We start from the raw sequence: 25,348 nt of genomic DNA, 5'->3' as shown, positions 1-25,348 counted from the left end.
CCACCACTTACAGAACTGGGGAGAAGACAGACTTCAAGGAAGGTGACTGGAGACAGGGCCTACATCCATCCACTTTCTGAATGGATGAAAAACTCAGACTACTAAAAGTAGCTTTGCCTTTTTCAGCAGAGGCAATTTTAGGGTCTTAATTATATTACTATTTTGGAATGGCTTTTTATAAATATCCTTCACTATGTGAAAATCAGTTTTTTGTTAAACTTCTTTTTTTTAAAAAAATTAATTTTAAAACAAACAATAAAATCTAAGTAAGCCCAAAGCTGTCTCCAGCCTGGAGAGGACATTGCTCCCTAGTTAAACAGACCCGCATACTACCTGTCCTTCCAAATGCCCCCTCCAAGGCCTTGGTGATTCTCACCTGGAAGTGTTCTCCACCCTGTCCGACTCTTGGAATGCTTGCATCTCTCCAGGGTACCGGTCACTCATGACCTCACCCAGTTTCAGTGTGCTGTCTCACCAAGGGCAATGCGGACTTTAAAAGCCCTGAATCCCTCTCCCCGCCTCCAACCATCTAAGACACGGGGTGTCAAACAGTGAATTAAGGTGGCTGGTCACCAAGGAACAAAGTGTGCTTTTAGATTCTTCCCCAAACCGCACATGGTCCTTGGAGGGGTATACTTGCTTTATTCTTTTAAATAATATGCTTGTGGGTGGTATATTTATTTTAAGGCCATGAAATTGTTAAAATAATACTATTAAAATTCTCTGAGGTAATGGCCATCCCCTCTCCGAAAAATCACACCAAGCAACTGACGTACTAATTCCCTCTTGTTGCTGTAACAACTCACCACGAGCTTAGTGGCATAAGACAATACAAACTGATTATCTTACACTTCGGTCTGTCGGAATTCCATCATTGGTCTGTGCTGAAATCAAGGTGTTGGCATGACTGCATTCCCTTCTAGAAGCTCTAGGGGTAAATCTATTTCCCTACCTTTCTCCACCTTCTAGAGCCCACCCATATTCCTTGACCTGTGACCCCTCCCTCCATCCTCAAAGCCAGGAATGGTGAGTTTAAGTCCTTCTCACCTCACATCACTGTGACCTCCTCTTCCGCTTCCCTTTTTCTAGTTTTAAGGACCCTGTGATTACCTCGGGCCCACTCGGATAATCTGGGATCATCTCACTATCTCAAGGTCCTTAACTTAATCCCATCTGCGCAGTCCCTTTTGCCAGATAAGACAGCATATTCACTGGCTGTGGGCATTAGGATGCAACATCTTTGGAAGGCCATTATTCTGCCTACCACACCTTCTGTGGGGGGAGCGGGGTCGCTAGGGTACCTATCAAGGGGCTTCGGAACCTTGGGCTGTCAGGAGAGTCTGTGACCTGGCGCGCAGGGTAGAATGTTTGCCCACTGCTTCTGGGGAGAAGGAAGTTCAAATGCAGCAATGAGACGTGTCTGGAAAACCCACCATGCACCGCTAAGTAACCTTTTTAGAAAAGGTTTTTTTTTTTTTTTTAAGATTTTATTTATTTGAGAGAGAGAATGAGAGAGAGCACGAGAGGGAAGAGGGTCAGAGGGAGAAGCAGACCTCGCGCCGAGCAAGGGAGCCCGACGTGGGACTCGATCCCGGGACTCCAGGATCATGACCTGAGCTGAAGGCAGTCGCCCTACCAACTGAGCCACCCATGCGCCCTAGAAAAGTTTTCGGAATGCGTTTACAAGCCCCGGTTCCTGCTCCGGCTCATGTCTTATTAGTATTGAAAATCAGGGGCAGTCCCTGCTTAACCACAGCAGAAGAGCTGGCACCCCACAATCAAGCTACCATGATACCGGCGACAATGAATCTCGGGGTGAAGGGTGAACCATTTAAGAAATATATTTTTGCAAACGAGGCTTTAGAAGAAGTCCTCTTAGCAGTTGGAATCAGACAGTATTGAAGTTCCTCAATCCGGTTTTTAACAGCGGCAGCTTCTTTTGTAGATGCAGAATAGGCTTTGTCCTTCTTGGAACTATTAGGTCTAAATTGATCAGGTTCAGGCCCCGGAGTCTATGCGGCTGTACACAAGGTAGGGGCTTGAATAGCTGTTGAATTCAATAATCCCCAAGCTTACCTTTTATTTCTAGGCTATGAATAAATAGAAAAAGATGGAAATTGGAAATAATTTGGTGCTATTTATTAAGATCCAGAATGTACATAGCATTCCCAACATCTCCACTGCTTGGTATCTATCTCAGAAAAATATTTGCATATGTGGATAAGGATGCGCAGTTCAGCATTGTTTGCAGTGGTCACAGATTAGGGACAGCTTAAATGTCACTTGAGGGGTGACAAAACAAATGTGGTACATCCACACTAAACAACTTTAAAAAATGAGCTAAATCTATCTATCTATCTATCTGTCTATCTATCATCTATCTATCTATATCTATATCTATATATGAACAATAAGTATACTATGCAGTGAAAAAAGTGAGTTTTGGAATAATATGTATCAGTTTGATTCTTCCAAAAATTATATATTTGCAACCTAGGTACATATATGTAATACATATATGTAATATAGAAACTTCTAGAAGTATAAACAACGAACTGAAAACAACTGTTATCTTAAGAAAGGACTGGGATGTGCTTAAAGGAGGGGTGGGGGGTTGATAGAGATGGATTTTTACTTTCATCGATATTGTATGATTTTTTTGGTAATAAAAAACATATGAGTGTTATTACATTGTAAGATCTATTTTAAATTAGAAGAGAAAGATAAATTGAACTGAATGAAATAATCTAACATTTTAAAGTTGTCAAAACTGATGATCAAATCTATTAAAATGTTCTACAAAGCAACAATTAGCACAGAAAGTTCAAAACTATTTTTCCTATTTTGTTAAAAGTGTGTATGTGTATATACATATAGACTTAGACTACATATATCTGCATATATTTACAGCGATACATCTATCTACCCATCTATTATCTATCTATACACACTATATATATCTATATATGCTGCATGTATCTATATATACTCATAATAAAATGCATAAATCCTGCTTTGGTTGAATCGTAGATAAATACCTCATTCTTTATCATTGTTCTTATTATTTATAATGGCAAACATATCTCCTATATGATTATGATTAATCTGATAATTGAATACAGTTTGCTTTTAAATAATTCAATTAACCTTAGTAAATTAAAAAAGTTTTCTGACATAGTTGCAAAATTAAGAACAAAATGAAACACTGCTTTATGATATGTAGCATCCCTTTAAATGAAACCCTTCCAAGTGTGAAGACTGCGTTAAGGTTTTATCAAATGAATGTTCTGTGTGGAAAAACTGATCTAAATCGTGATTTAAACTTTACAACCACTACAATCTTTCCCTTTGAGCAAAACTTCTGTTGGAAACTGAAAGGGTAGGGGGGGGGTTATCTCAGACCTCTGGGGATATCCCAGGAAACAAAAGCTACTCTAAAGGAATTGTGCAAGATCGACACCAACAGGAATCCCTTTCTAGACTATGTGAGACTGTAGATTGGGTGTTTAGCTCCGCTGAGAAAAGGGGAAGCTACTGAGCTTTTTATTTACCCAGGGAACCAGTCCTGAAGTTCCTCATTGGTCTGTGCGTGCGCGGATGTCTCTGGGGGTGATCAAATCCTCCCCTCACGCCGCAGGGAGGAGACTGCACAGACCGCAATCATGCACCTGCCGGTCAACAGATAAGCCCTCCAGATGCGGAGGCACTCGCCCAGCTGTGGCCGAGGATCAGAGCCAGCCCATTCCCTCCCCCATCCCCGCAGAACAAAGGGCGGTCATTTTCTGCTCCTCCCACAGTCAGATGCACGCACACACGCCTTCCATCACAATTAACTCAAGAAACTGAAACACAACACAAACTCACCCGCAACATGCTCAAAATCAATGCCATCAATACCCAGAACGAGGATACCAAAAAAGCAAAGCAAAACAAACCTATTCAAAGAGTAAATAGTCAAAGCAACAGTCAAGTGTCAAGTCAGACACACTACAAGGTCAACACATCTAAGACAAATTCAAGTACAGGGAGCCTTATACACTGAAGAGCTGGCCATTATCCCAGGGGTCGCAAAGGTAAATGCCTTCAGGGACCAGCAAAGGTCTATAAGATAATACAGAGTGGGCCTGTCATGAGCTGGACCACAGGTGCTCCAGGTAAAGGTATTCACCTTCAATTTTTAGAAATTTCAACTCTTGCAGCATGATTCTTAAACAGAGTCTACAATCAAACAGAGAAGGAAACGGAGTTAAATATGGGTATAGAGTAGATGACATAGAATAAGAGTCGAAACCAGAAACGTGGCCAAGTCCACAGAGAATAAAATGCAGAGCAGTGGTCCTAGTTGTCATTGTTTGAAAGAATGGTGACCACTTGGTTTGTATCTTCAAAGGCAATAGCAAAGCAAAAGTTAAAAGAAATGGCTTATTAAACTCTAATATGAGGGATTCAGATTTGTCAAATAGATTCTTGACATAAGTAATTGAGCTAGATTACAAAAAGATTGCACACATTCTCTTGGAAGGCTTTAAATAAATGGAGCTTCTAAGAGCTATAGGTGTGGCCTAATTGGAAGGCAAGGGGTGGACCAAATGACCTCCCAAGGTCCTGATTTAAATATGTCTATATAGTCAACCCTTGGTTATCGAGCCCAAAGAAGAAGACAGTGACAAATCAGCCTAAGCTGAAGATAATAGAAAGTTATATTTGCCTTTGGAACGTATTTTGGTACTTAAATTAGAACGTGTCTTTCTGACGCTCTGAGAATTCACAATGCTTCACAACAGCCACAAAGAAGGCCTGACCTGGAGCTGGGAGGCTGCCCAATTTCACCATCCTGTCCTCCATGCAAACCTTCTCCTTTGCTGGGAGTGGGCAGTATCATCTTGTAGAAGAACACTCAGCAGCCCAAACTTTCCCAGACAGGGCCTGCCTGGCTCAACCCTTCCCTGGGAGAAGAGAGAAGGGTCTTTCCCTGATCTTTGGCCGATTCAGGATGAGGATCCAGGATGGTCTGGGTTTTGTTTCCAGAGGAGGACTCCAAAGTGCTGCAGGCCCCACAGTCAACAGCAAGCTAGACCAGGTTTACCTACTCTAAGATGACTACAAAGGATGTCTAGCCTCCCTACCACCAAGGACACAGAAGCAGATTTCTTGAGTTCTTGGAAGAGACAGAGGGAGGGACTTCATGGGAAATGAAGATGAAATGAATGCCCAGCACTTGGAAAGAAATAAACTGCATGCTCAGGAGATGCAGTGGTAACCGTGTGCGTCCAAAGATGGGTGCGATGGAGAGCTGTACCTGAAGCTCATGTCCAAGGTGAAGGGCCAGGATGCTCACTGCAGTAAGTTGTAGAGGGCCTGGGAGGAGGGAAGGATGGTTACCCTACCATCCTCTGTCCTCTGTCGGCTCCCAGGAGCTACTGGGGGAGGCTGGTACCATCTGACAGGAGGCAGGGCCACCTAGAACATTTCAGACATGCATCAAAGTCCCGTAAGCAGAGACTCATGGCTCTGGGAGGCAGGATTTGATGAGGTGGGCTGCTCCCGATTGAGAGAGACACCAGATTGTCACAGCACCAAGCATGGACAAGCTGCTCAGGTCACCTCAGCAGGGTCATTACAACCACTTCTGATGTTCTCTTTTCTACCACACTCTGCTCTTTAGTTTTTCCTTCCTAAGACCCAGAACTGTGCTAATTTCAATGTGGGCAGTATCATCTTGTAGAAGAACACTCGGCAGCCCAAACTTTGCCAGATAGGGCCTGCCTGTTAAATTAAATTTAAATTTAATTTAAATGAAATAAAATTAAAAATTCAGTTCCTCAGTCATAGTAGCCACATTTCAAATGCTCAACAGCCACGTGTGGCACGTGGACACCATACCGGACAGCACCGACATAGAACATTTGCATCACTGCAGAAGGTTCTATTGGACGGGGTGCTCATCCAGACTTCTAGGAGGTCTAGAATTGGGTACCTCCTACTCTTCACAGGGTAGAAGAAATGAATAAATGGAAGAAGAAGGGTGCTTTATAAAGTATCTTTTCTTTTTTTTTTTTAAAGATTTTATTTATTTATTTGAGAGAGAGAGAATGAGAGACAGAGAGCATGAGAAGGAGGAAGGTCAGAGGGAGAAGCAGACTCCGTGCTGAGCAGGGAGCCCGATGCGGGACTCGATCCCGGGACTCCAGGATCATGACCTGAGCCGAAGGCAGTCGCTTAACCAACTGAGCCACCCAGGCGCCCTATAAACTATCTTTTCTATGTATCACCACCGCTGATCCTCACCCTGTCCTGTGTGGTAGGTGGGGGTAGACTTCAATATGCCCATTTCAGAGGTGAGAAAATAGGCACCGCATAGCCGAGTAACTTGCACAAGGTTTGCAACTATTGGGTGGTATGGTTAGGATTAACACCAGGTCTTCCAATTCCAAGGTCAGTGCTCTCTGCTGTTACATGCAGCTGCTACATGACAGTGCTACCTGACAGTGACTGTTTTCCATGCTGCCATAAAAGCTCAGGCCTCCCAGAATGAGGAGGACAGGCCCTGGCGTGTTTATCGATCGACTGACTTTTGAAGTGATAACAAAACTTTGCACAACCGTAGTTCAGTAGCTCTAGGGTTAGGGAGCCCTGGGGTTCAAATCCTGACCCATCCACGTCCCGTTTAATTGATGAGGGCAAGTCACTTCCCATCTAATTCCCTTTTCTTGTGTATGTACTTCACAGAGTTGTCAGGAGGATGAAGTAAGGCAGTGCTGGGGAAAGGCTCAGCACAGGGCTCCAGAAACAGTGCTTATCGATGGTTACTGGCAGACCTGACAATGCACTAGTACATGCAACACCCTCCTGAGGTTTTCAGGACAAGAAAGCATGACAATGACTCCTGTTTCTACAGATGATGCATCTGAATCTCAGCGAGTAAGGGACTGACTCAAGGTCATGCAACTAGAAAGCTGTAGCTCTATGGCATGAACTCAAGCTACTTGGACTCCAAATCGTGTGCTTTTCTTACCACACAATGTTGCTTCTCGGGTGGGCAGCAAGGCATGCTTTAGAGTACGTTTAGCTATCCTGAATTCCCGTCTTCCTCCCTTCTGTGAAAGGGACGATTACTGTCTTCCTAGTCTTACGGAAGATGCTGTGCAAAGGCAGCTTTGAGCAGCCCCTTCTCTCATAATTGTCACCTTTAAGCCCTTCCTTCGTAGAGAGTCTACAGTCCCGCTGCTAAGGAAGTGTTACTTGTATAACTAAGGAGACTAAAAATCTGAAGAGCATGCCTCGAAGCAGAGCATTCAAATTCTCTCCCTGAAAAACTCTCCAGCCTCCATCTCTCACTGCTACAGCAAAAGACAAGGACATGGCATACTAGAGGCCCAGCTGAGCCCAGCTGAGACCTAGGAGCGGGAATACGTATTGTTGCAAACCATTGGCTTTTGGTATTTGTTACTCAGCCTTATCACAGCAAAAGCTGACTGATATATGGGTCAGACTAAGGGTGGGAGACACTTACCCTGCCACAACGATCTCAAAATCCCCATCATGGTCCACATCGGTGACTGCCACACCATAGTTGAGCTGGGTGGGGTTGCTGTCATAGTCAGGGGGCAAGACGGAGCTGGTGACTGCAGTGAACATGGGTTCAGCACGCTGGGACCCCTCGGTGGGGGGCAGAAACTGCAGCAGCAGCAGGAACAGTAACATCCTGAACATCTGCAACCAAAATTTACAAATGTTACTGAAAGATCTCCTAAGCAAACAGCCCCAAGTAGGCCTTTCCCCCTTCTTCATGGAGGGCTTGGCCATTCTGAGGCTGCCACTTTCCCATAACACCTGCCCTGACCATCATGTTGAAACCTACAGCCTGCCTGCATCACACCTGATCACCCTTATCCTGCTCTGCTTCTTCTTCCTCTATAGCACCTATCACTGTGTAATCTACTTATTCATTATGCTTACTATTGATTGTCCAGCTCCCTCTGCTAGAATGTAAACTCCACCAGGGCATGGATCGTTGTGTTTGGCTTACTCATGCACACCAAGCCAAGGACAGGGTCTGGCGCATAACAGGCACTCATCACACAGTTGTTGAGTGAAGGAAAGAAGGAAGGAAGGAATGGGGGAGTATAAATACATTGGCATCTCCCATACTCTGTAAGAAAGATTGGGGGAATGAAGAAGATAACCACTCTCAAACAGTCCTGGGGTGGAGTGAGACCCCCATGGGTATCCCGGTCTAGAACAACAATAGAGGCAGCGAAGGATTATCCTTCAATGGGACATACCCCAGAGGTAGCTTGGAGGGAATCTGGCCAAGGTCCCTTCCTAGGGCAGCTGGCTATCATCTCCAGATCAGAAATCAGTCATTTAGGGAATGTATTCCAGCAGGATCTGGCGGTGGCACATCATTCACTTGGAGAAATTAAACCATTGTGTGTGTGTTTTATTATAAATTAATTATGTATAATGATTGTATAATTCATTATTATATCTCTAACATAACTCAGGGTGTTGCCCAGCAGCCTGGGGCCATGGGAGCTGGTGGCATGCACCCAGGAGACTGATGAGAATGGCCAAGGAGCTGGAAGGGCCCCGCCCTGCCTCTGCGGGAGCTACAGATGGCACCACCCGGAGACTCTGCCTGCAGGCCTGGAGTCAGAGCTCACAGAGTGTTCTAAAGGCTCTGCTGAAACAAGTCTCATGAAGGCTGCACAGAACCAGTCCTGCAGGCAGAGTGGTGCCTTCCTGCCTTCAGAAGGCAGCAGACCCCTTCTTGATGGAACTTTTCCTGTTGGCATGCCAGTGTGTCTGGCAGCCGAGAGCAAGGCTGAGTGAGGCTGATGTCTTAATGAAAAGAAGATGTGAAGACGGATTCTCCATATGGAGACAGACGCTCCTGCCAGCAAATGAGCTTGCTTCCATTCAGGACCCAGAAACCCAAATGAAGGGCCCAGGCACTGCCTTCACAGTCAGCCATGCTTCAGGAGCCTCCCTAATGCCTTGCTGGTGAGGCTGGGGAGAGACCCAGGGGCAGGACTCCCACTCTGGGCGGAAACTAACCTTGGTGAGCCTTCCTGGGAAGCGGGCTCTTGCAGCATGTTCATAAGGCACATGTTGGGTGTTGCACTATTAGAGTGAGGTCAAGCCTAAATTACTGAGATGTCTGAACAAGACAGTATCTTCTCCCGGGCTGTCTAATCACGGAAGGCAAACGCATCACTATGAGAGTTGAGCAACTCGGCAGGAAGTTTGGTTGGATAAAGGAAACTTATAATTGGATTAATGAGCAGCTGGTGGTAAAATGAGAAGCTAAAGAGTATTTAATAACCAGTGTAGACATGATGAAATGTAGGGTGGATCTGAAGGTCACTGGTCTTTTCAAGGTGTGACCTCTATTGTAAGGACAACAAATGAGTTTCAGCTTGAGAGCCAGATCCAGTTGATTGGCAGTGGATTGAAAGAGTACTGTGATCAGATTACAAGGTTTGCAATGGACAGAGAAAAGGAAAGTGGCATTGGGTATATCTTCTAGAAGCTAGTTAGTCCCTCCCAGGCACCATACCTACAATTTGGGTCACTGGCACCAGGGAGGGAGGTCCAGTTGGGGTAATACGGAAGGGGAAACAACCTTCTGTTTAGGTAATATCAGAATTCTGGAATAGGTTTCAGAAGCACATAACTACTGAAGAATACGGTATAATAACTATTTTTTCTTAGATTGCACACTTAATCAGGAAGCCTCAATGTTCTTTAGAAGAGATTCATAACTTATAAAAGTAAACATCTGGTAGAAATTTTCTAATGAAGGCCATGAGGGGCAAGAACCATGATCCAGCCTGTTGATTTTTACCTTTTCTGTGAAAAGGTGAACTTAAAAAAAAAAAAAAGATTATTTATTTGTTTGTTTGTTTGTAAGACAGAGAGAGAGTGAGCATGAGTTAGGGGGAGAGGGGCAGAGGGAGAGGGAGAAGCAGACTCCCTGCTGGGCAAGGAGCCCGATGTAGGGCTCGATCCCAGGACCCTGGGATCATGTCCTGAGCCAAAGGCAGATGCTTAACCGATTGAGCCACCCAGCTGCCCCGCAAAGCTGAACTTTTAATTAAAGGAGCCATATGAAAGAGGTAGCTACTCTGTGTTAACCATTTCCAGATAAATAACCTAAAGCAAGGTTAAAAAGAAGTATTAACCTATGGGCTGACCTCCATTTTGCTAGGTGACGTTGAACAAGTCACAGCCTTGTTGGGTCCCAGCTTTCTTCTCCAAAATGAGAGTTTGGGATAGACTCTAAAGGTCCTTTCCTGCTCTAAAATTCTATGATGAATTAAAGGATTTTTTTTTTAGAAGCAGAACTTCAGTAGTTTTTCTCTCTGGTGCCTTCTATAAACTTCAGACCAACCTGTGTGATTTTCCTTTCTGAGCACATTAAACATATTTTGAACAAAACAGCTTTTCAACAGGGTTCTGCAGTAGTTCCCCCACAGAGGCTAAGGCCCAGAGAGGAATCAGCCATCATTAGTGCGGAATGTGAAATCACCCCACATGGGCAGACCAGTGGACAGCAGCCCCCACCCCCCGCGGTGGGGCAGGGGCAGAGGGGGGCAGGGAGAACATGCAATTTACATGTTATTCTTCGGCTATGTCAAGGGCACTCAGCGCACCCAGCCGGGTTGCTCCGAACCAGCTGTGAATTAGAGGGGAAGCTGTGAGCCTATCTCCATGGCAGATTGGAAAACAGTTCTGGTGAAGACACTCAGGAAAAGGCCTGGAAAAGATCCACGTTCTACTCTCAGGGCTCGTGTGAAAGAAATCATTGAAGGGCTTCTCTGTACCTTGACTACTCAGACTGGTTCCCAGACCAGCAGCCTCAACATCAGCTAGGAGTTTGTTAACAAGCAGGATCTTGGGCCCCACCCCAGACCTAATAAATAAGAATACGCAATTTAATAAGATTTCAGGTGATGCAAATGCACGTTAAAGTTTGAGAAACACTGCTCAGCTGGAGCTTTACACTGGAATAACTGGGGGAGTTTTTTAAAGAATACTGTTGTCTGACAATGATTTCTTGGACATGACACCAAAAGCACACAACAACAGAAAATATAGATAAAATGGATTACCTCAAAATTTAAAACTTTTGTACATCAAAGGACACTATTGACAGAGTGAGAAGGCAACCCACAGAATGGGAGAAAATATTTGCAAATCATATATCTGATAAGGGATCAATATCCAGAATGTATAAAGAGTTCCTACAACTCAACAACAAAAAACAACCCAATTAAAAATGGGCAAGGGACTTGAATAGACATTTCTCCAAAGAAGGTATATACAAATGGCCAATAAATATGTGAAAAGATGCTCAACATCAGTAATCATCAGGGAAATGCAAATCAGAACTATAATAAGATACCACTCATGCCCATTAGGATGGATATAGCAAAAAACAAAAACAAAAACAAAAACAACAAACCCAGAAAATGACAGTCGTTCAAGAAGATGTGGGGGACTAAGACCCTTGTGCACTGCTGGTAGGAATATAAAATGGCATAGCTACTTCGGAAAACCACTGTGCGGCAGTTCTTCAAAAAAAATCCCAAATACAACTACCATGTGATCTGGCAATCCCACTTCTGGGTTTACATTGGAAAGAAGTGAAAGAAGGGGCTCAAAAAGATACTTGTACACCCTCATTCATAGCAGCATTATTCACAAGAGCCAAAAGGTGGAAGCAACCCAAGAGTCCATCGACAGCTAAATAGTAAACAAGTGTGGTCTATCCGTAGAATGGAATATTATAACCTCTAAAAAGGAAGACCGTTGTGACACAGGCGATGACATGGATGAACCATGAAGACATTGTGCTGAGTGAAATAAGCCAGTCACAAAAGGACATATACTCTATCATTCCACTTAGATGCGGTACCCAGAATAGTCACACTCACAGACACAGAAAATAGAATGGTGGTTGTCAGGGGCTGGTGGGGGGAGGAGGAATGGGGAGTTAGTGTTTAATGGAGACAGAGTTTCAGTGTGGGAAGATGACAAAGTCTGGAGATAGATGGTAGTTATGGTTGCACACCAATGTGAATGTGCGCAATGTCACTGAACTCTACACTTAAAAATGGCCAATGTGGTACATTTAGAGACCAGATGTCTGGTCTCACACCAAGATATTCTCACTTAACTGGCACAGGGTGCAGCAGGGAGACATCAGAGTTCTAAAAGCTCCCCCATGCGATTATAACATGTTCTATACCAGTGCTTCTCAAACTTTAATGCGTATGTGAATCACCCGGCGGTCTAGTTCAATTGCAGATTCTGATTCACTAGATCTGTAGTAGGGTTCAACATTCCCCATTTCTAACAAGTTCCCCGGTGATGCCAATGATCCCGGTCTACAAGTTACACATTGAGTAACAAGGTTCTGTACTATAGCTCCCAGTCAAGAAACCAGGGTATATACTACAGTGAAGGTATGAGATTAGTTCAGGAACCTGCTCCTCTGTCTCTAGATCTAAGATTGATTGAAATCAATCGAGGGTTATGCAATCCTCAGAGCTGCAGGCTCAGTTTATCCCTATACACTCAAAGTCCTAGCTGTCTTCAGCTCCGAGTTAAATTACCATACTTAATATGAAGTGACAAAGAAGGGTTCTGATTCCAGTTTTTACAAAAAAGTGAGAAGAGGGTAAGGGTTGGAACTGGAGGGGGGTCAGGTCTAGGAGAAAGGGGATGGCTATCACCAAATGGTACAACCTAGAGAAAACAGGGTATGGGGAGGAATTTGCAGGCTAAGACAAAGGTGCATGCCAATGTGTCCTTAAAAACCATGATAGTGCCTGGTACTAGTTGGTGCTCAATTAATATTTGTTAAATGTACAAAGGAATATGTCCAAATGATAATGTGAATCAGCAGAAATTGTTTGCAACTTGTCATACAGTTATTTAAAACCTGTTCTTTCCCTAAAGCAAGGCTTCTCAAACTGTAAGATGCTTACAAATCACCTGAAGATCTTGGTAAAATGCACATTCTGATTTGGTAGGTCTGGGGTGGGGCCTCAGTTTCTGCACTCTAACAAAATGTCACATGATGTCTCTGCTGCTGGTTTGCAAACTTCACTTCTAGTAGCAAGGCTCTAGACCAAAGGTTCTAAACCCTAGCTGGCCCATAGACTCACCTGGGAGTTTTTAGAAATATGACGTGGCCCAGGTCCTTCACCCAGTTTCGGACTGAATTGGTCTGGGGTGGGGCTTGGGTGCTGTATATTTTTAGAAGCTCCCCAGATGATGTTGATGGACAGCCTGGCTTGAGAACCACTGCCCTAGACTCATGGTCCTCAGAGACCTGGGAGTGTAAGTTACAATCTGCTTTAAAGTGAAAAATGTTTCTGCTCCTAAAATTCCTCACCAGCTTGTTGAAGTATATGAAGAAAAACTACTTAGCTAGAGAATGTCACAGGAAGAGGTGAGATAGGGAGTTTGGGGAAGAAAGCAGAGCAGGCTGGAACCGTGTGAAGCGGAAGGGCCGCCGGCACCTGGAGGGACCTCACATTTTACATGGCTGACCTGAGAAACCTCCTGTCACACCACTGTGAACATCTGAATCTTTTGGGAGAGCGTGGAGAAGTTAAACATGGAATCAAAAAGTAGGTTGAACTGAAACTTTTTCTTGAATGCTTGGGTATGAAGGGCCTACTATGTATTTGAGCACTTTGAGCGGCTCGGAGTAGGAGGTTAAGCACGTAGGTGCAAACGGAGGACACCCAGGGCCGAGCAGCCTAGAGGAGGCGAGGCTAACTACCAAAGGCAGAGCTTGGGCCGAGGGGTGCAGGGCCAGAATACCCGGTGCCTCAGTAAGGAATGTGGGCTGCTCCTACAGGGGAGGTGTGGGGAGGGGGCAAAGAGGGGTCTGGCTTAACAAGGGTAAGGGATGGTAGGACTGGAGTCAGGGACCTGGATTTGGATCTCACCCCCCCCCCACCCCCGCATCAACTAGGTAGTGACCTTGGGCATGTTCCTCCATCGTTCAGCTCTTCAGTGTCGTCATCTGTAACGTGGCGTCTGACATGCTCACTGTCTGCTTCCCACGTTACAGATGACAACGCACCAAGGTTTCAAGGGTTAAGCGAGCTAGTGGACACCTGTTGGGGGCCAGGCCGGGCAGTGCTCACTGCTTGTTTCCCTTCTTCCACATGGATAGTGTTAGGTCAGATAGTCTTTAGACATTGGCTGTGGGTTGGGTCACATGTAGCCAAACTCAGTTTTCTGTGGCCTTGGGACTTTCCTGAATTGGGTCTGAAAGCTGGTAACCAAGCAACCCAGATCTCGGAGTGGGGTCAGGCAGCTGTGGGGAGAGGCTTCCAGGGCAATTTCCAGGGCAAGCAGTTCTTCCGCAATTATCGAAAGAGACAAGGCCCAGAGCTCTCACAAAAGCAAGAGCCCTGAATGCTTCAGATGTTGAGAATGAGCACGGAGCACAGACCCTTTCCAGACACTGTAGGGGGGCAGAGTCTCACTCTACAGAAGAGCCCCGAATGCTTCAGAAGTTAGAAATGAGCAGGGAGCACAGACCCTTTCCAGACACTGTAGGGGGGCAGAGGCTCCAGGGAGAAAGGCAGCTGTGGGAGCACTCCGCCCTGCAGAGGCCGAGCCCCACACAGGAGTGCCTGGAACTAAGGCATCTTTGGAGAAGAGCTACCAGAAGTTGTCTTGGTTCATTCACCCACAGCGACACGCCCCGTGGACCCTCGACAATCCTGGGATTCTGCTCGGCAGCGCTGGGCTCACAGGGAGAAAGTTAGTCAACATTTGCAGTACAGGATGAGGGGTGCTGTGGAGGAGGGAGCACAAAATGATAGCTAAAGGAGCTGGGGGGCAGGGCGGGGAGCTGGGAATGCTTCCAAAGAGGTAGGGGGGTGTCGCTACAAGTTAAGTTGAAGGATGCTAAGAAGGCAGCTGGACACGAGAGGCAGGAGGGAAGGGAGAGCGTCCAGAGAGCAGACCCAAAGGTGTGGAGCACCCGGCTGTCTCCCCATCCTGCCCTTCTAGCACTGCCTATGTAAGGCCCCGATCCCTGGGTCAGGAGTGGGGAGGAAGCGTTTTTTTCCCACTCCTGAGGTTTCCATCCAGAGGACCTTCCACTTGACCAGAGCAGTGGTTCTCAAATGAGGGCAATTTTGCTCCCCCACCAGACCCCCAGGATACCTGTCAATGTCTGGAGACAGTTTTGCTTGTCACAACCAGGGAAGGGGGTGCTGCTGGCTTCTAGAGGGTAGAGACCAGGGATGCTGCCAAATTTCCTACAGTGTACAGGACAGCCAGCAAAACGAAGAAGTATCCAGCCCAAAGCATCAAGAGTGTGAGCTTAAGAACCTCCAGTGCCAGCGCCACATTCCTGGGCTCCCTCCTTCCCCCGAGTCCTCCTCCTGAGGGCTGCAGGGGCACCTCTCAGATTGCTCCATGTGCAAGAACTGCGCAGGAGGGCCCTTTCTGGACCTGCCTCGTTGCAGAGGCCACTCTCCGCCATGTGTTGAGGCTGGCCAGGCAGGCTCAGCCCTACCCCCACCCACAGGGAGGGCTGCAGTGGGAGGTGTCTACAGACCCCACTTTGAGGGAGGGCTGCAGTGGGAGGTGCCCCACAGACCCCACTCTGAAGCCGGGCCTTCCAAATAGCTGTTTCTGTAATGATGGTGTCTGAGGCTTGCCTCTTTCCTCCCTTCTTCCTCCCCCTTTCTCTCTCTCAGTTGGTCCTGAATCTGAGCAGGGAAGGGGGATGCTATTCATTGGGCCCCTTTAAACCCCAACACTGTCACTCAGGTTGGAAATCTGGTGTCACAATTGGTTCTTGCTTCTTCCTTCTTCTCCACCACGTCCATTCTCCTCCATGAATATTTCTCAGAAGTGCCCAGTCTTTCCGTCCCCACTGCTAGAGATCTGCCCCTCTACCTTTCCCCTAAACAGTGGCAATACTTGCTAACTACCCCCTTCCTCTCACCTCACCCGCTCCCACATGCCTGTTGGGGCTCCGTTTCTAATCTCAGAACTGATCACATCTCTCTTCAGCTTAATTCACGGGACTCTGTACACCAGGCAAACAGGTTTTCACTGCAAATTCAGGTAACAAGTCCTATATGAGGAATGGGTAGTAATAGTGAGACTTACCTACTCCTGACTGGGTGCCAGGTACTATTCTCACCCTTCACACAGATGATCTCCTTCAGTGCTCATAATAACCTTGTGAGTTAGGTTTTACTATGGACCCCATTTCATAGATGAGGAGACTGAGGCATAGAGAGGTTAAGTAACCTGCTACAGGTCACAAAGCTAGTACATGGTGGAGCCAGATTCTGTGTCTAAGCCCACTGGTCTAGAATTGGCATTCTTAGACGCTCCACTATACTGAACTTGTCTTAAAGCAGGTGAGACAGAAACCCCTCCACCTGGGGGAGCTGGGGGAGGTCCAAGAGAGGGGCGGCGGTGAGCTGACAAAGCGGACAAGGTAGAGGAAGTGTCCCGGGCTAAGGGGTCAACATGACACATGGACGAGCAGGCTTGTGTCGTGCAATGAGGCTCTGCGTGGCTGGAGCACAGGATGGGGCAGGACGACCTGTGGGAAGGAGGGTGGAAAAGAGCGGCGGCCCGGTCAGCCACAGCAACCAGAGGGTTAGGGAACCACCGGGCTGGAGGGGTGTGTTAGAAAGACCCTTGTAGCAGCGGGGTGTAGAGAAGCCATGGGCGGGTGCGGCTGGAAGCTGGGACTCCAGCTGGGAAGCAAATACTGGGCCCGAGCGGGAGAGAAAGCTGGAGGTCAGCAGGTGCCCTTCCCTCGGCCATTTGTTCACTGCATATCCCCAAGCACCCACACCGTAGCAGGCCCTGTGCCCAACTCTGGGAGAACAGCTGGGAACAAACAAAGGCCTTGCCCCCATGGAGTATAGGTTCCGAGGCCAAGGTAAGGAGCCTGGAGGCACACCAGGGGAAAGGGTCTGAAGCGGGTGACGACAAGCTCAGCCATGCACTGTAGGAAGCGCGTTTTAGATTTGGGGCAGCGGTGTGCAGGACAGACCGTTGGCGCGCCTGAAAAGCAAGTGAGAGCCTCGCGGAAGGGATGTGGGCATCCTGGGGCAGTGGAGTGGCATGGCACTGGCTGACCTCCAAGGTGCTTTTCCAGGCCTAAGAGTCTAGGGGTCAGGGTTTGTTGGTTTTTTTCCCCCTAAATCACTTAAAATGCATTAGCGTAACTTGCTATTTGGAAGCATGGCCCTGGGACTCTTTCTGTGAAGCAGTGATTCACTTCCTAGTCTGTCTTCAGTGTAAATCCAAATTATCATCTATTCTCTCAGCTTAAAGCTAGGCAAATCTGCGCTGAGCTTCCTTGCAGCAGCCTGGTGGGAAGGAGGGGGGGAAAGGGCAGTGAGCACCCAGAGGGGCGTAAAGAGAAAGAGAACCTGGGCCTTGCCTAGGGCTCAGAGGGTGGGCCCTGCCTGGGCTCCTCGACCCCGGCTTGAGCAATGGGACCTTGAGGTTTCTAGAGCCCTCTGGGAAGAAGGAAAACTTCTGCCACTGTTTCCTTCTGGGAAGAAGGAAAACTGGCCTCACTGATCCAGGCCGTTTGGAGATCCACTTTCATACCAAGAGCCACCTCTGCCCCAGAATGGCCACCTGCATTCGCTTATTTATCCGCCCCCTAAGTACCCACTGAGCTCTTCCATGTGCCAAGCACCACGCTAGGCGCTGAGTTTACAGCTGAGAACGAAAGACACAGTGCCTCCCCTGACGCGGCTTACAAGGCGGTGTTTCTCCTTCTCAGGGACCCTTGTGTCCCCACTTGCCAAAGCCTCCTTGGATATACATAGCTTCTCTGATGAGAGGAGCATGGTTATGATCTCCAAGGAAGAGTGTGTTCTTAGAGACCAGGATGAAAGGGAATGTGACATCACTTAGACAATGTGTCTGCAGGAGAAGGAAAGGGCCTGTCTGCTTAGCTCCTCTATTACAGGGACAGACCGAGGTGTAACCTTGATCCCCTAAGGAGAGACTCAAGTAACTTCCTACCTCCAATCCTGAGCACATGGATGGCAAGACCAGAGATGGGCCTTCAGTGAAAAACACCAACGGAGTTTTTCTGTTGCAGGCTGGGATCAGGCTCCTGGGCCTGTTCCCTATCCAGACAGCTGAGTCAGGATTTGTCTGACATGATGGGTCCTTAAAGACAGACCTCAAAATAGGGTACAGCGGGGATGCCGAGGGAGAGCCTCCACTTGGGGGCTGCTCTCCAGGCAGGTGGAAACTGCCGTTCGGGAGGAAGTCCCCGCAGTCCCTCCCCCGGTCAACGGGACAGCCTGAGCTCAGCTGTGATTCCCATGACCTTGTCACTCTACTTGTTGGGTGCAAACAAAGATAACAGTAACTAGAAACAACGGGAAGGGTCATTTTATACACTCTCTGCACTTGCAATTCTTCTGTGGCTAATTAAAGTAGTATGTCAAAACGTCCCTTGGAAGAGATCTTTAAGAATATGTCTGTTAAGTAAACAAGGTTTTACTAATTAATGACACGCCTTCCCACCCCTCCGTGAAGTTCCTTGCAGAACTTCCGTGTGCCAAGAGGGCTGAGCAGGAAAGAGTGAAGCTGCCCCCTCCCCTTCCCGGAGGGAGTGGGGACAAATCCAATCGCTTGTCATTTGCGGAGCTATCAGTTATCCAGTTTCTCCTCCGATGTTGATCAGATCTCCTGGGCTGGAACCAACTTACAGGGCCAGCGTACTGGAATTTTTCCAAGAAGAAAACACTTTTCTTCTTACGAAGTCAACATGATTTCTTTCAAGGAAAATTTTTATCTTTTCTTTTTTTTTTAAGTGGCTAGGGTTTTTGAAGGGCAAGTCTTTGGACTTTTCTCTAAAGGTAATGATTATGATATACTTATTTGCTAAGACCACCCACCCCCACCCCGCCACCACACACACACACACAGAGGTATGGGGGTGGGGGCATGATGCGCCCAATATTACACAATGAGTCAGTGGCACAGCCAGAAATAGAACTTTCCAAACTCCCGAATTCTTAATAATAGCAATATTAGTAATAGTCTCTTTATAATTTTCCAAGTGTTTTCACAGCTCACATTTTATCTTCACAACTTCTTTGAGAGAGTTTGGGTAAATCAGTCTCAGCAAATAGGACATCTGAGTTCCAGACCAGCTTGGCCGCGCTGGCTTGCTGTAGGACCCTCACTAGTCTTTTCACCTCTGTGGATCCTAGTGGCCTGAGCTGTGAAATGGGGGAGCCGGATGAGGACACTTCTGAAATCCCTCCCACCTCCGGCATGCTACAGTTCTGTGTGGCGATGCTCCAGCCCAGGTTTCTCCGCCCTGGCACTATGGACATATTAGGCCAGACAATTTTTCACTGGGGGGCTCTCCTAACCCTGGCCTCAACCCACTAGATCTAGTAGCATTCCCTAGCCCAGTGGTGACAACCAAAGATGTCTCCAGACACTGCCAAACGACTGGGGGGCGGGGGGCCAACACAGGCCCTCTAGTCACTGCCAAAGGATTTCAATAAGGTCAAGATCATGAGTGGTTCAGCAGCAAAATGTCTTCCTGTCCCCAGACCCTTCACCCCTCTCTGTCTACTTTTCCAATGCAGCCTCCAAGTCCTTTGCTGCTTCTCATTTCTTAAATGCTCTAAGTGGTCCAGGGTGTGTTGGGTGTGATAAGGAACCAGTTGATTTCATACTTTTTCCTAAGCAGAGTTCACAGGTTTATGTCCCCTAAGCAACCAGCCAGGCTCCCCAGAAATCCCTCACAGAGCCCCAGCTGGCCTGGAAGCCTGTATCTGCAGCCTGCAGGAGGCTCGGTGAGCACGGATTTGTCAGCACTCTTAAATCACTGGGCTCTGAGGAAGGCTTCTCCCAGCACAAAGATCCTTCCTTAGGAATCAATAGCTCAGGGCCGTCATCACATTCAGAATTATCCTGGGATCTGTAAAATTTCTTTTCCCCAAGTATGGCAGAACCCCCAAATGAAAACCCCAAGGTGGGGGAGGGGAGAAGGCAAGGAGGGAGCCCTGCCAGGAAGGCCTTGTCCATCAGCCCAGATGTTGCTGTGAGCAGAGGCTGATGTGCAACCCTGGACACTCAGCCTCGCTTGCTTGGAAAAGGAAGACTCAGTGTGGTTCCCAGTGATCCTGCAATAATATCTCTTTCCAGCTGAATACCTCCTTACATCTTGCCAAGGGCAGAGGCATTTTAAGAATATCTTCCTTGATCTTCACTATTCTACCCTTATCACAGGGTTGCCAGCTTCACCATTTTACAAAGGAGGAAACTGAGGCTTGCAGTGGTTAAGCAGTTTGTCCAAGGTCTCTGAGCCAGTAAGTGGGGGAGCCAGATTCTAAGCCTGTATCCTTTCTACTACACTGGGCTGCCTTCCCAACGAGAGTAGGGTAAGTAAGTGTCACCCATCTAGTGGGGCTCATGGAAAGGGTGACTTCTTATTTTTCAGGGTCTAATGCCACTTCTTAAACTCTATGTCCTTTCCCTAGTCAACCAAAAGTCCAGAGATCTGGTGCTCTAGCCATATTTCATGTATTATATTCTTCTCCATATCCAGACTAGACCAAGCCTTGGGAATGCAGGCACGTTTCTTCAGCTAGAGCCAGGAGCTGGCGCAGATCTCAAGCACAGCCTCTCAGAACCCCACTTCCTAAAGGAGGGTTGCTCTCTGGTGGTCCACATAATCTTACTACCTCCCTCCTCCCCCTGAAGACTTAAGACCCAACTTGCCTGTGAGCCTGAAGGAGAAGAGGAAACTCAAGCATCTTTCCTGGCAACAAGCATCCCTTGGGTGAGCTTTAGGGACAGAAGAGGATCTGGCTCTCAGAATCCTGGCTTTGGCGGCACTGATTCCTCCTGAGGGTCACCACTGAGTCTGCTGAGGCTCCGAGGGGACCCCAGAGGAGCTCTATACCGTGTGCAAAGGAACAGGGTGGGGGGAAGAAACGGAGGGGCGGCCCACAGGCCACTCAGCAAGCCTTCTTCCCTGGGCCCAGCTCAGATGTCGACAGACTCACAGAACAAAAAAAGGGCAGTGGAAACTGTAGTATCTTCCAGGTCACCCAAGAAGCCCTAACACGAGGATTTTGCAAAAATAGAACAACCTAGCACTGTGCCCTTGAGCTGGGAGCAGCAAAGATGGGGAAATGGGCAAATAATGGTTGGGAACTCTCCACTTCACCCAGGATCTGAGTACTAGAGGTGCCACGGGCAGTGGTGTGATGCAGGACCGGGAGAGCGTCCGGCAGCATGCCCTAATGAGAGAAAGGAAGAGCTCTGGCCTGGCTTCCAAGACCACAGTGAGGGACTGGGCACTTCTGATTCCTCCATTCATGGACTGAGAACTGGAGTTGCTTTGTTTCTGCCTAAAAGACTGCTTGGAATAACGAGACAAGATAGTAGATGGAAGGGAAAAACAAGTCGGAATTTCTATTACCTGTATATGTACATTACAAGAACTTTACCTGCTCCTCGCTCTGAATAATTGATTTGAAGGAAATTTCCCCCAATTTACTAAATTTATTAATTTGCCAATGTCAACAATTATGAGTACCTAGTGTGCTGAGAATACACGTCCATCTCCACAGTAAAGAAGAAGATCACAGGATTGGAAAGAGCTCTGCGTAGAGAACTGGGAATCCTGAGACCTAGTCCAATGTCTTCCACCAAATAGCCATGTGACCTTGGGCCAGACACTTGCCCTGACTGGGCTTCAGCTTTCTCATCTGTGAATTAAGTATGCATGTGAGTGTTGGGGATGGGATGAGGTTGGACTAGATGCTCTTCAAGGATCCTCCCTTCTAGCCCTAATGTTCTTGGACTCCATGAGCTCCTAACGAATTCAAAGGACCCGCCAGAACCAAGCACAGAGGAATGATCTCAGAGAGCAGGTGGGACTGAACACCAGCTCTTTCCCTGGAATGTTGTGCGTGCACCTGCCCCATTGCACCTGAGATCACAGGACCACCTGATGTCCAGGAAGCCTGTGGTAGCAGGGCTCCCATCATGAAGGTGAGGGCTGGGGGGCTGTGGCCTGGGCTTGCCCAAAGTGTTTGGTTACCATGGTCAGTGAAGGGCAAGAAGTGGGAAAGTCAGTCGTCTTGAGCTGGGTGCCTTTGGCGCCCCCTACTGGACACCAAGGAGCCTGCTCCACCTTTAACCTTCCATCACCTCTGCAGGCAGCAAGAAAGACCGACAACAGGAGACTGTCATAAGCACTTTCATAGCACTGCGTTTGTGGTCCGTGGTCCTCTCTCGACAATGGTCTGACTCCCTAGAATGACACAGGCGTTTGGTCCACACATTCACAGGGGCACTCCTGTGCAGCGATAGAACGTCTTAAGCAAACATCAAGGTGCCAAGTAATAAACATCAGGGTTCAGAACGCCAGGTGCAACCCAGATGGAGAGAAGGGAAGAAAGAGCAACGAGCAGGTATCTCGCTGCACAAATCCCCAGTGGAGAGAAGGTGTTGGGAAATGCAGCAGAAAAATGTTGACTGCAGACAGAGGATGGAGCTGGGTTTGGGGGTATGGATTGATAACCCCCATAGAAGATCTCCAGGCTGAAGCAGCTACCCTAGGAGTTCAAAACACCCACGGTGTTCAGGAATGGGGTACAGGTGAAGAATACATCCCAACTGAGCAGCCTGCCTTTGACCTTCTCCAGAGTCCATTAGTGCCAACTGGAAGTCAGAATATTCTAATTGTGGTCCACCGTGCCAGCATCAAGACCCTAAACTCCCTTCATTGCTTCTTAAACTGACTTTAGGACCTGCTGCCAGAATGATGTTCTTAAGTCAGAGGGAGAGAAAATACTTCCTCAAGAGCTATAGTGGAAGAACCGCCATGTTCCCACTTTTCCATCCTCCATCTCCCTTTCCTCATGGCCCAGAGTGAGGTACAGCATGACTCTGAATTTGCTCTGATTCAGTCTTGGGTATCTCCAGCCCCAATTCATCAGGGTAAAAAAAAAAAAATCTCCCATCAGTAGCGATTCTCTTTCCCAGTGAGTTCTCCCCTGATTCCCGACAGCACTACAGAGCTGTCCCCTATTCTTGGAACCCTTTTCCCTTCTTTTCCACCTGGCTTCACTTGAGAAGTCCTGCACCCATCCCAGAAGACATCTCAAGTGTGACTCAAGAATGTGTCCTGCCTGGAGAGCTGAAGCACCTCCTGGGACGCACAGAAGCCACACTAGGTGCACACCCCACCACCACCGCCAGCAATATTCATTAGTCATTCCCGGAGGAAGGGGAGCGCCCCCCTCCCAACTCCAGGAGCATTCCGCGACCACTCTGGGAGACTCCCATCCAGGCTGGGATGACTTTGGATTCTTGAGTTGGTTTCTGCAGAAACGGGACTAACCAGGGCTCCCAACTACTGTACTGCGAAGAGGCGCGCTGCATTGTTGGGCATGCCCCCAAGCCTGGCCTGCTGCCCCATCAAAGCCTCCACGTGCCCCAAAGGGCGGAGGAGGACCCCCGGCTTCCCCGGAATGCCTGAAGCTGGTTTGCCCGAGACAGGCTGCGAGCGAGGAGACCACACCTCGGTCCAGCAAAGGCAGCTGGCGGCTACGCCGCTCGCGGAGCTAGCTCCCGGAGCTCTCTGCCACCCAGCGCTGTGCCTAGGAGCTCGGCTTCCCCGGGGAAGAAGCGCCAGCTCCCCGGGGCTCTTCCCCATCCTGGCAGCATAGTCACCCGAGGCCAGTAGCTTCCCCGGTCCGAGGCTGAGCCCCGCTGGGTGACTCCCAAATACCCCCCGGCACATCCCTCCTCACCTGCTCCGCCCCCCTCGCAGCCCCAGTGCCCCCTCCCCAAACGGCTGACCTCCAGCGCGCCCCTAGCACCTTCCCCGCCAGCCGGGCGGGCTGTGGTCCGCACACCCCCCGCTCCCACCTCTCCACCTCCAGCCCCGCGCCCGCCTCGCCCCCAGCCCGCGGGGGAGGCTCGGCGCGCCGGTCGGGTCCTGCGCCTCTCTGCAAGTTGGAAGCACAGCCGCCGCCGCCGCCTTCGGTGGCGGTGTCCGTCTTCCCGGTTCCCCGGCGGCGTCCCCGCCACCCCTGCGGGCGGGTCGGGAGGGGCGTGCAGGGCGGGAGGGGCGTGCAGGGCGGGAGAAACTTTCTCCGCCTGAGGGAGTGGGGGCACCGGAGCAGGTACTCACGCCGAGGTCGGCGCTCGGAGCCATCTTCGGGCTCTCTCAGCCCCACCGCCTGGGGGCGTCGGAGCGCGGGCGCTCGCTGCAGCCGCCGCCGCCGCCGCCGCCTTCCAGCTCCCAGCCCCGCTACCGGGCTGGCCTCTAGCCTCCCGCCCCGCCACCGCTCGCTCGCTTTATACAACTCCACTCGAGCGCGCCCGGGCTTATGTAAAGGCTGGCGGAGACCCGCAGCCAATGGCGCGGCAGCTGGAGCGGGGGGGGGGGGGCCCGGGCGGGGGGCGCCCGCGCGGCCAATCGCGGCGCGGGGAGCGCGGGCAGCCGGTGGGGGAGGGGACGCCTCCCAGCGCTGATTTAGGAGCGGGGATTGCAGTGGCAGCAGCCGGCAGCCCGGCCGACCCCGCGCGGCGCGGCGGGCGCTGGGGTGGGCGGCGGCGCGGGCGGCGGCGAGGGCGGACGCCCCCCTCACCCCGCCGCTGCGTCGCGTAACCTTCAGGAGGCAGCGGGGCCTGGCGAGAAGAGGCGAGGCGAGGGCGCCTGGCCGCGCGCTAGGGGCCCCGGGCCGGCGGGAAGCGGGAGTCCCTCGGGAGGAAGCGCCGAGCTGGAAGGCCAGGGGGAGGGGAGGGAGGCGAGCCCAGGGCCGAGGGTGGCGGCGCGAGCAGCGGCGCTGCCTTGCCTTTCCCCCCGCAGATAACGATCTGGCGTCGCCGGGCCGGGCCGGAGCGGCCGCGCGAGGCGCGCTGATGGCGAGATTTCGCGCTGCGGAGCGAGCGCCGAGCCGATCTTTATCCGGCCTGGGAACGTGTCCGAGCGCCTCCCGCGGACAGCTCAGGATGGAGAGCTGAGCTTCGCGACGGCCCCAGAGGGCGGGGAGCGGGCGAGCACAGCTCCGAGAGCAGGCGCGGCGGAGGAGGCGGTGGCGGGCCGCGTCCTCTCCTCCCCACCCCCACCCCGCCCGCCGCCGGCTGTGCGCCCACCCCACCCCGCCGTGCCTCCGCCCCAATAGCGCTGGGGCTGAGCTTAATCTGGGGTCTCCCAGTAGGCCCACCGGCCCTGGTCTTTCCAGCCTCCTTCACCGCTCTGCTCACAGGTCCTGCTAACTCCCTCCTCGACCCCCAGCCCGCTGCAGTGGCCAGGATGGTC

The 25,348-nt window shown here is 49.6% G+C and overlaps 1 protein-coding gene across 3 annotated transcripts in view; it reads right to left on the bottom strand.

The window, feature by feature from the left end:
* Nucleotides 1-24,372, bottom strand: part of CRTAC1 (cartilage acidic protein 1) — a 148,492-nt gene extending 124,120 nt beyond the window's left edge. For all 3 annotated transcript variants that reach the window (XM_081823685.1, XM_081823686.1, XM_081823688.1), the window contains exons 1-2: nucleotides 24,215-24,372; nucleotides 7,514-7,713 (exon numbers count right to left, since the gene is read on the bottom strand). In XM_081823685.1, coding sequence (XP_081679811.1) covers nucleotides 7,514-7,713; nucleotides 24,215-24,238 — 224 coding nt within the window. In that variant the 5' untranslated portion in view covers nucleotides 24,239-24,372. The remainder of the gene's footprint in view (nucleotides 1-7,513; nucleotides 7,714-24,214) is intronic.
* Nucleotides 24,373-25,348: the final 976 nt, after the last annotated feature.

The sequence above is a fragment of the Leptonychotes weddellii genome, chromosome 6 (genome assembly GCF_054177405.1).
Source record: "Leptonychotes weddellii isolate Sample4059 chromosome 6, ASM5417740v2, whole genome shotgun sequence".
NCBI classification, from domain to species: Eukaryota; Metazoa; Chordata; class Mammalia; order Carnivora; family Phocidae; genus Leptonychotes; species Leptonychotes weddellii.
Note: the sequence above shows the minus strand (reverse complement) of the source record. Positions and strands in the feature narration are given on the sequence as shown.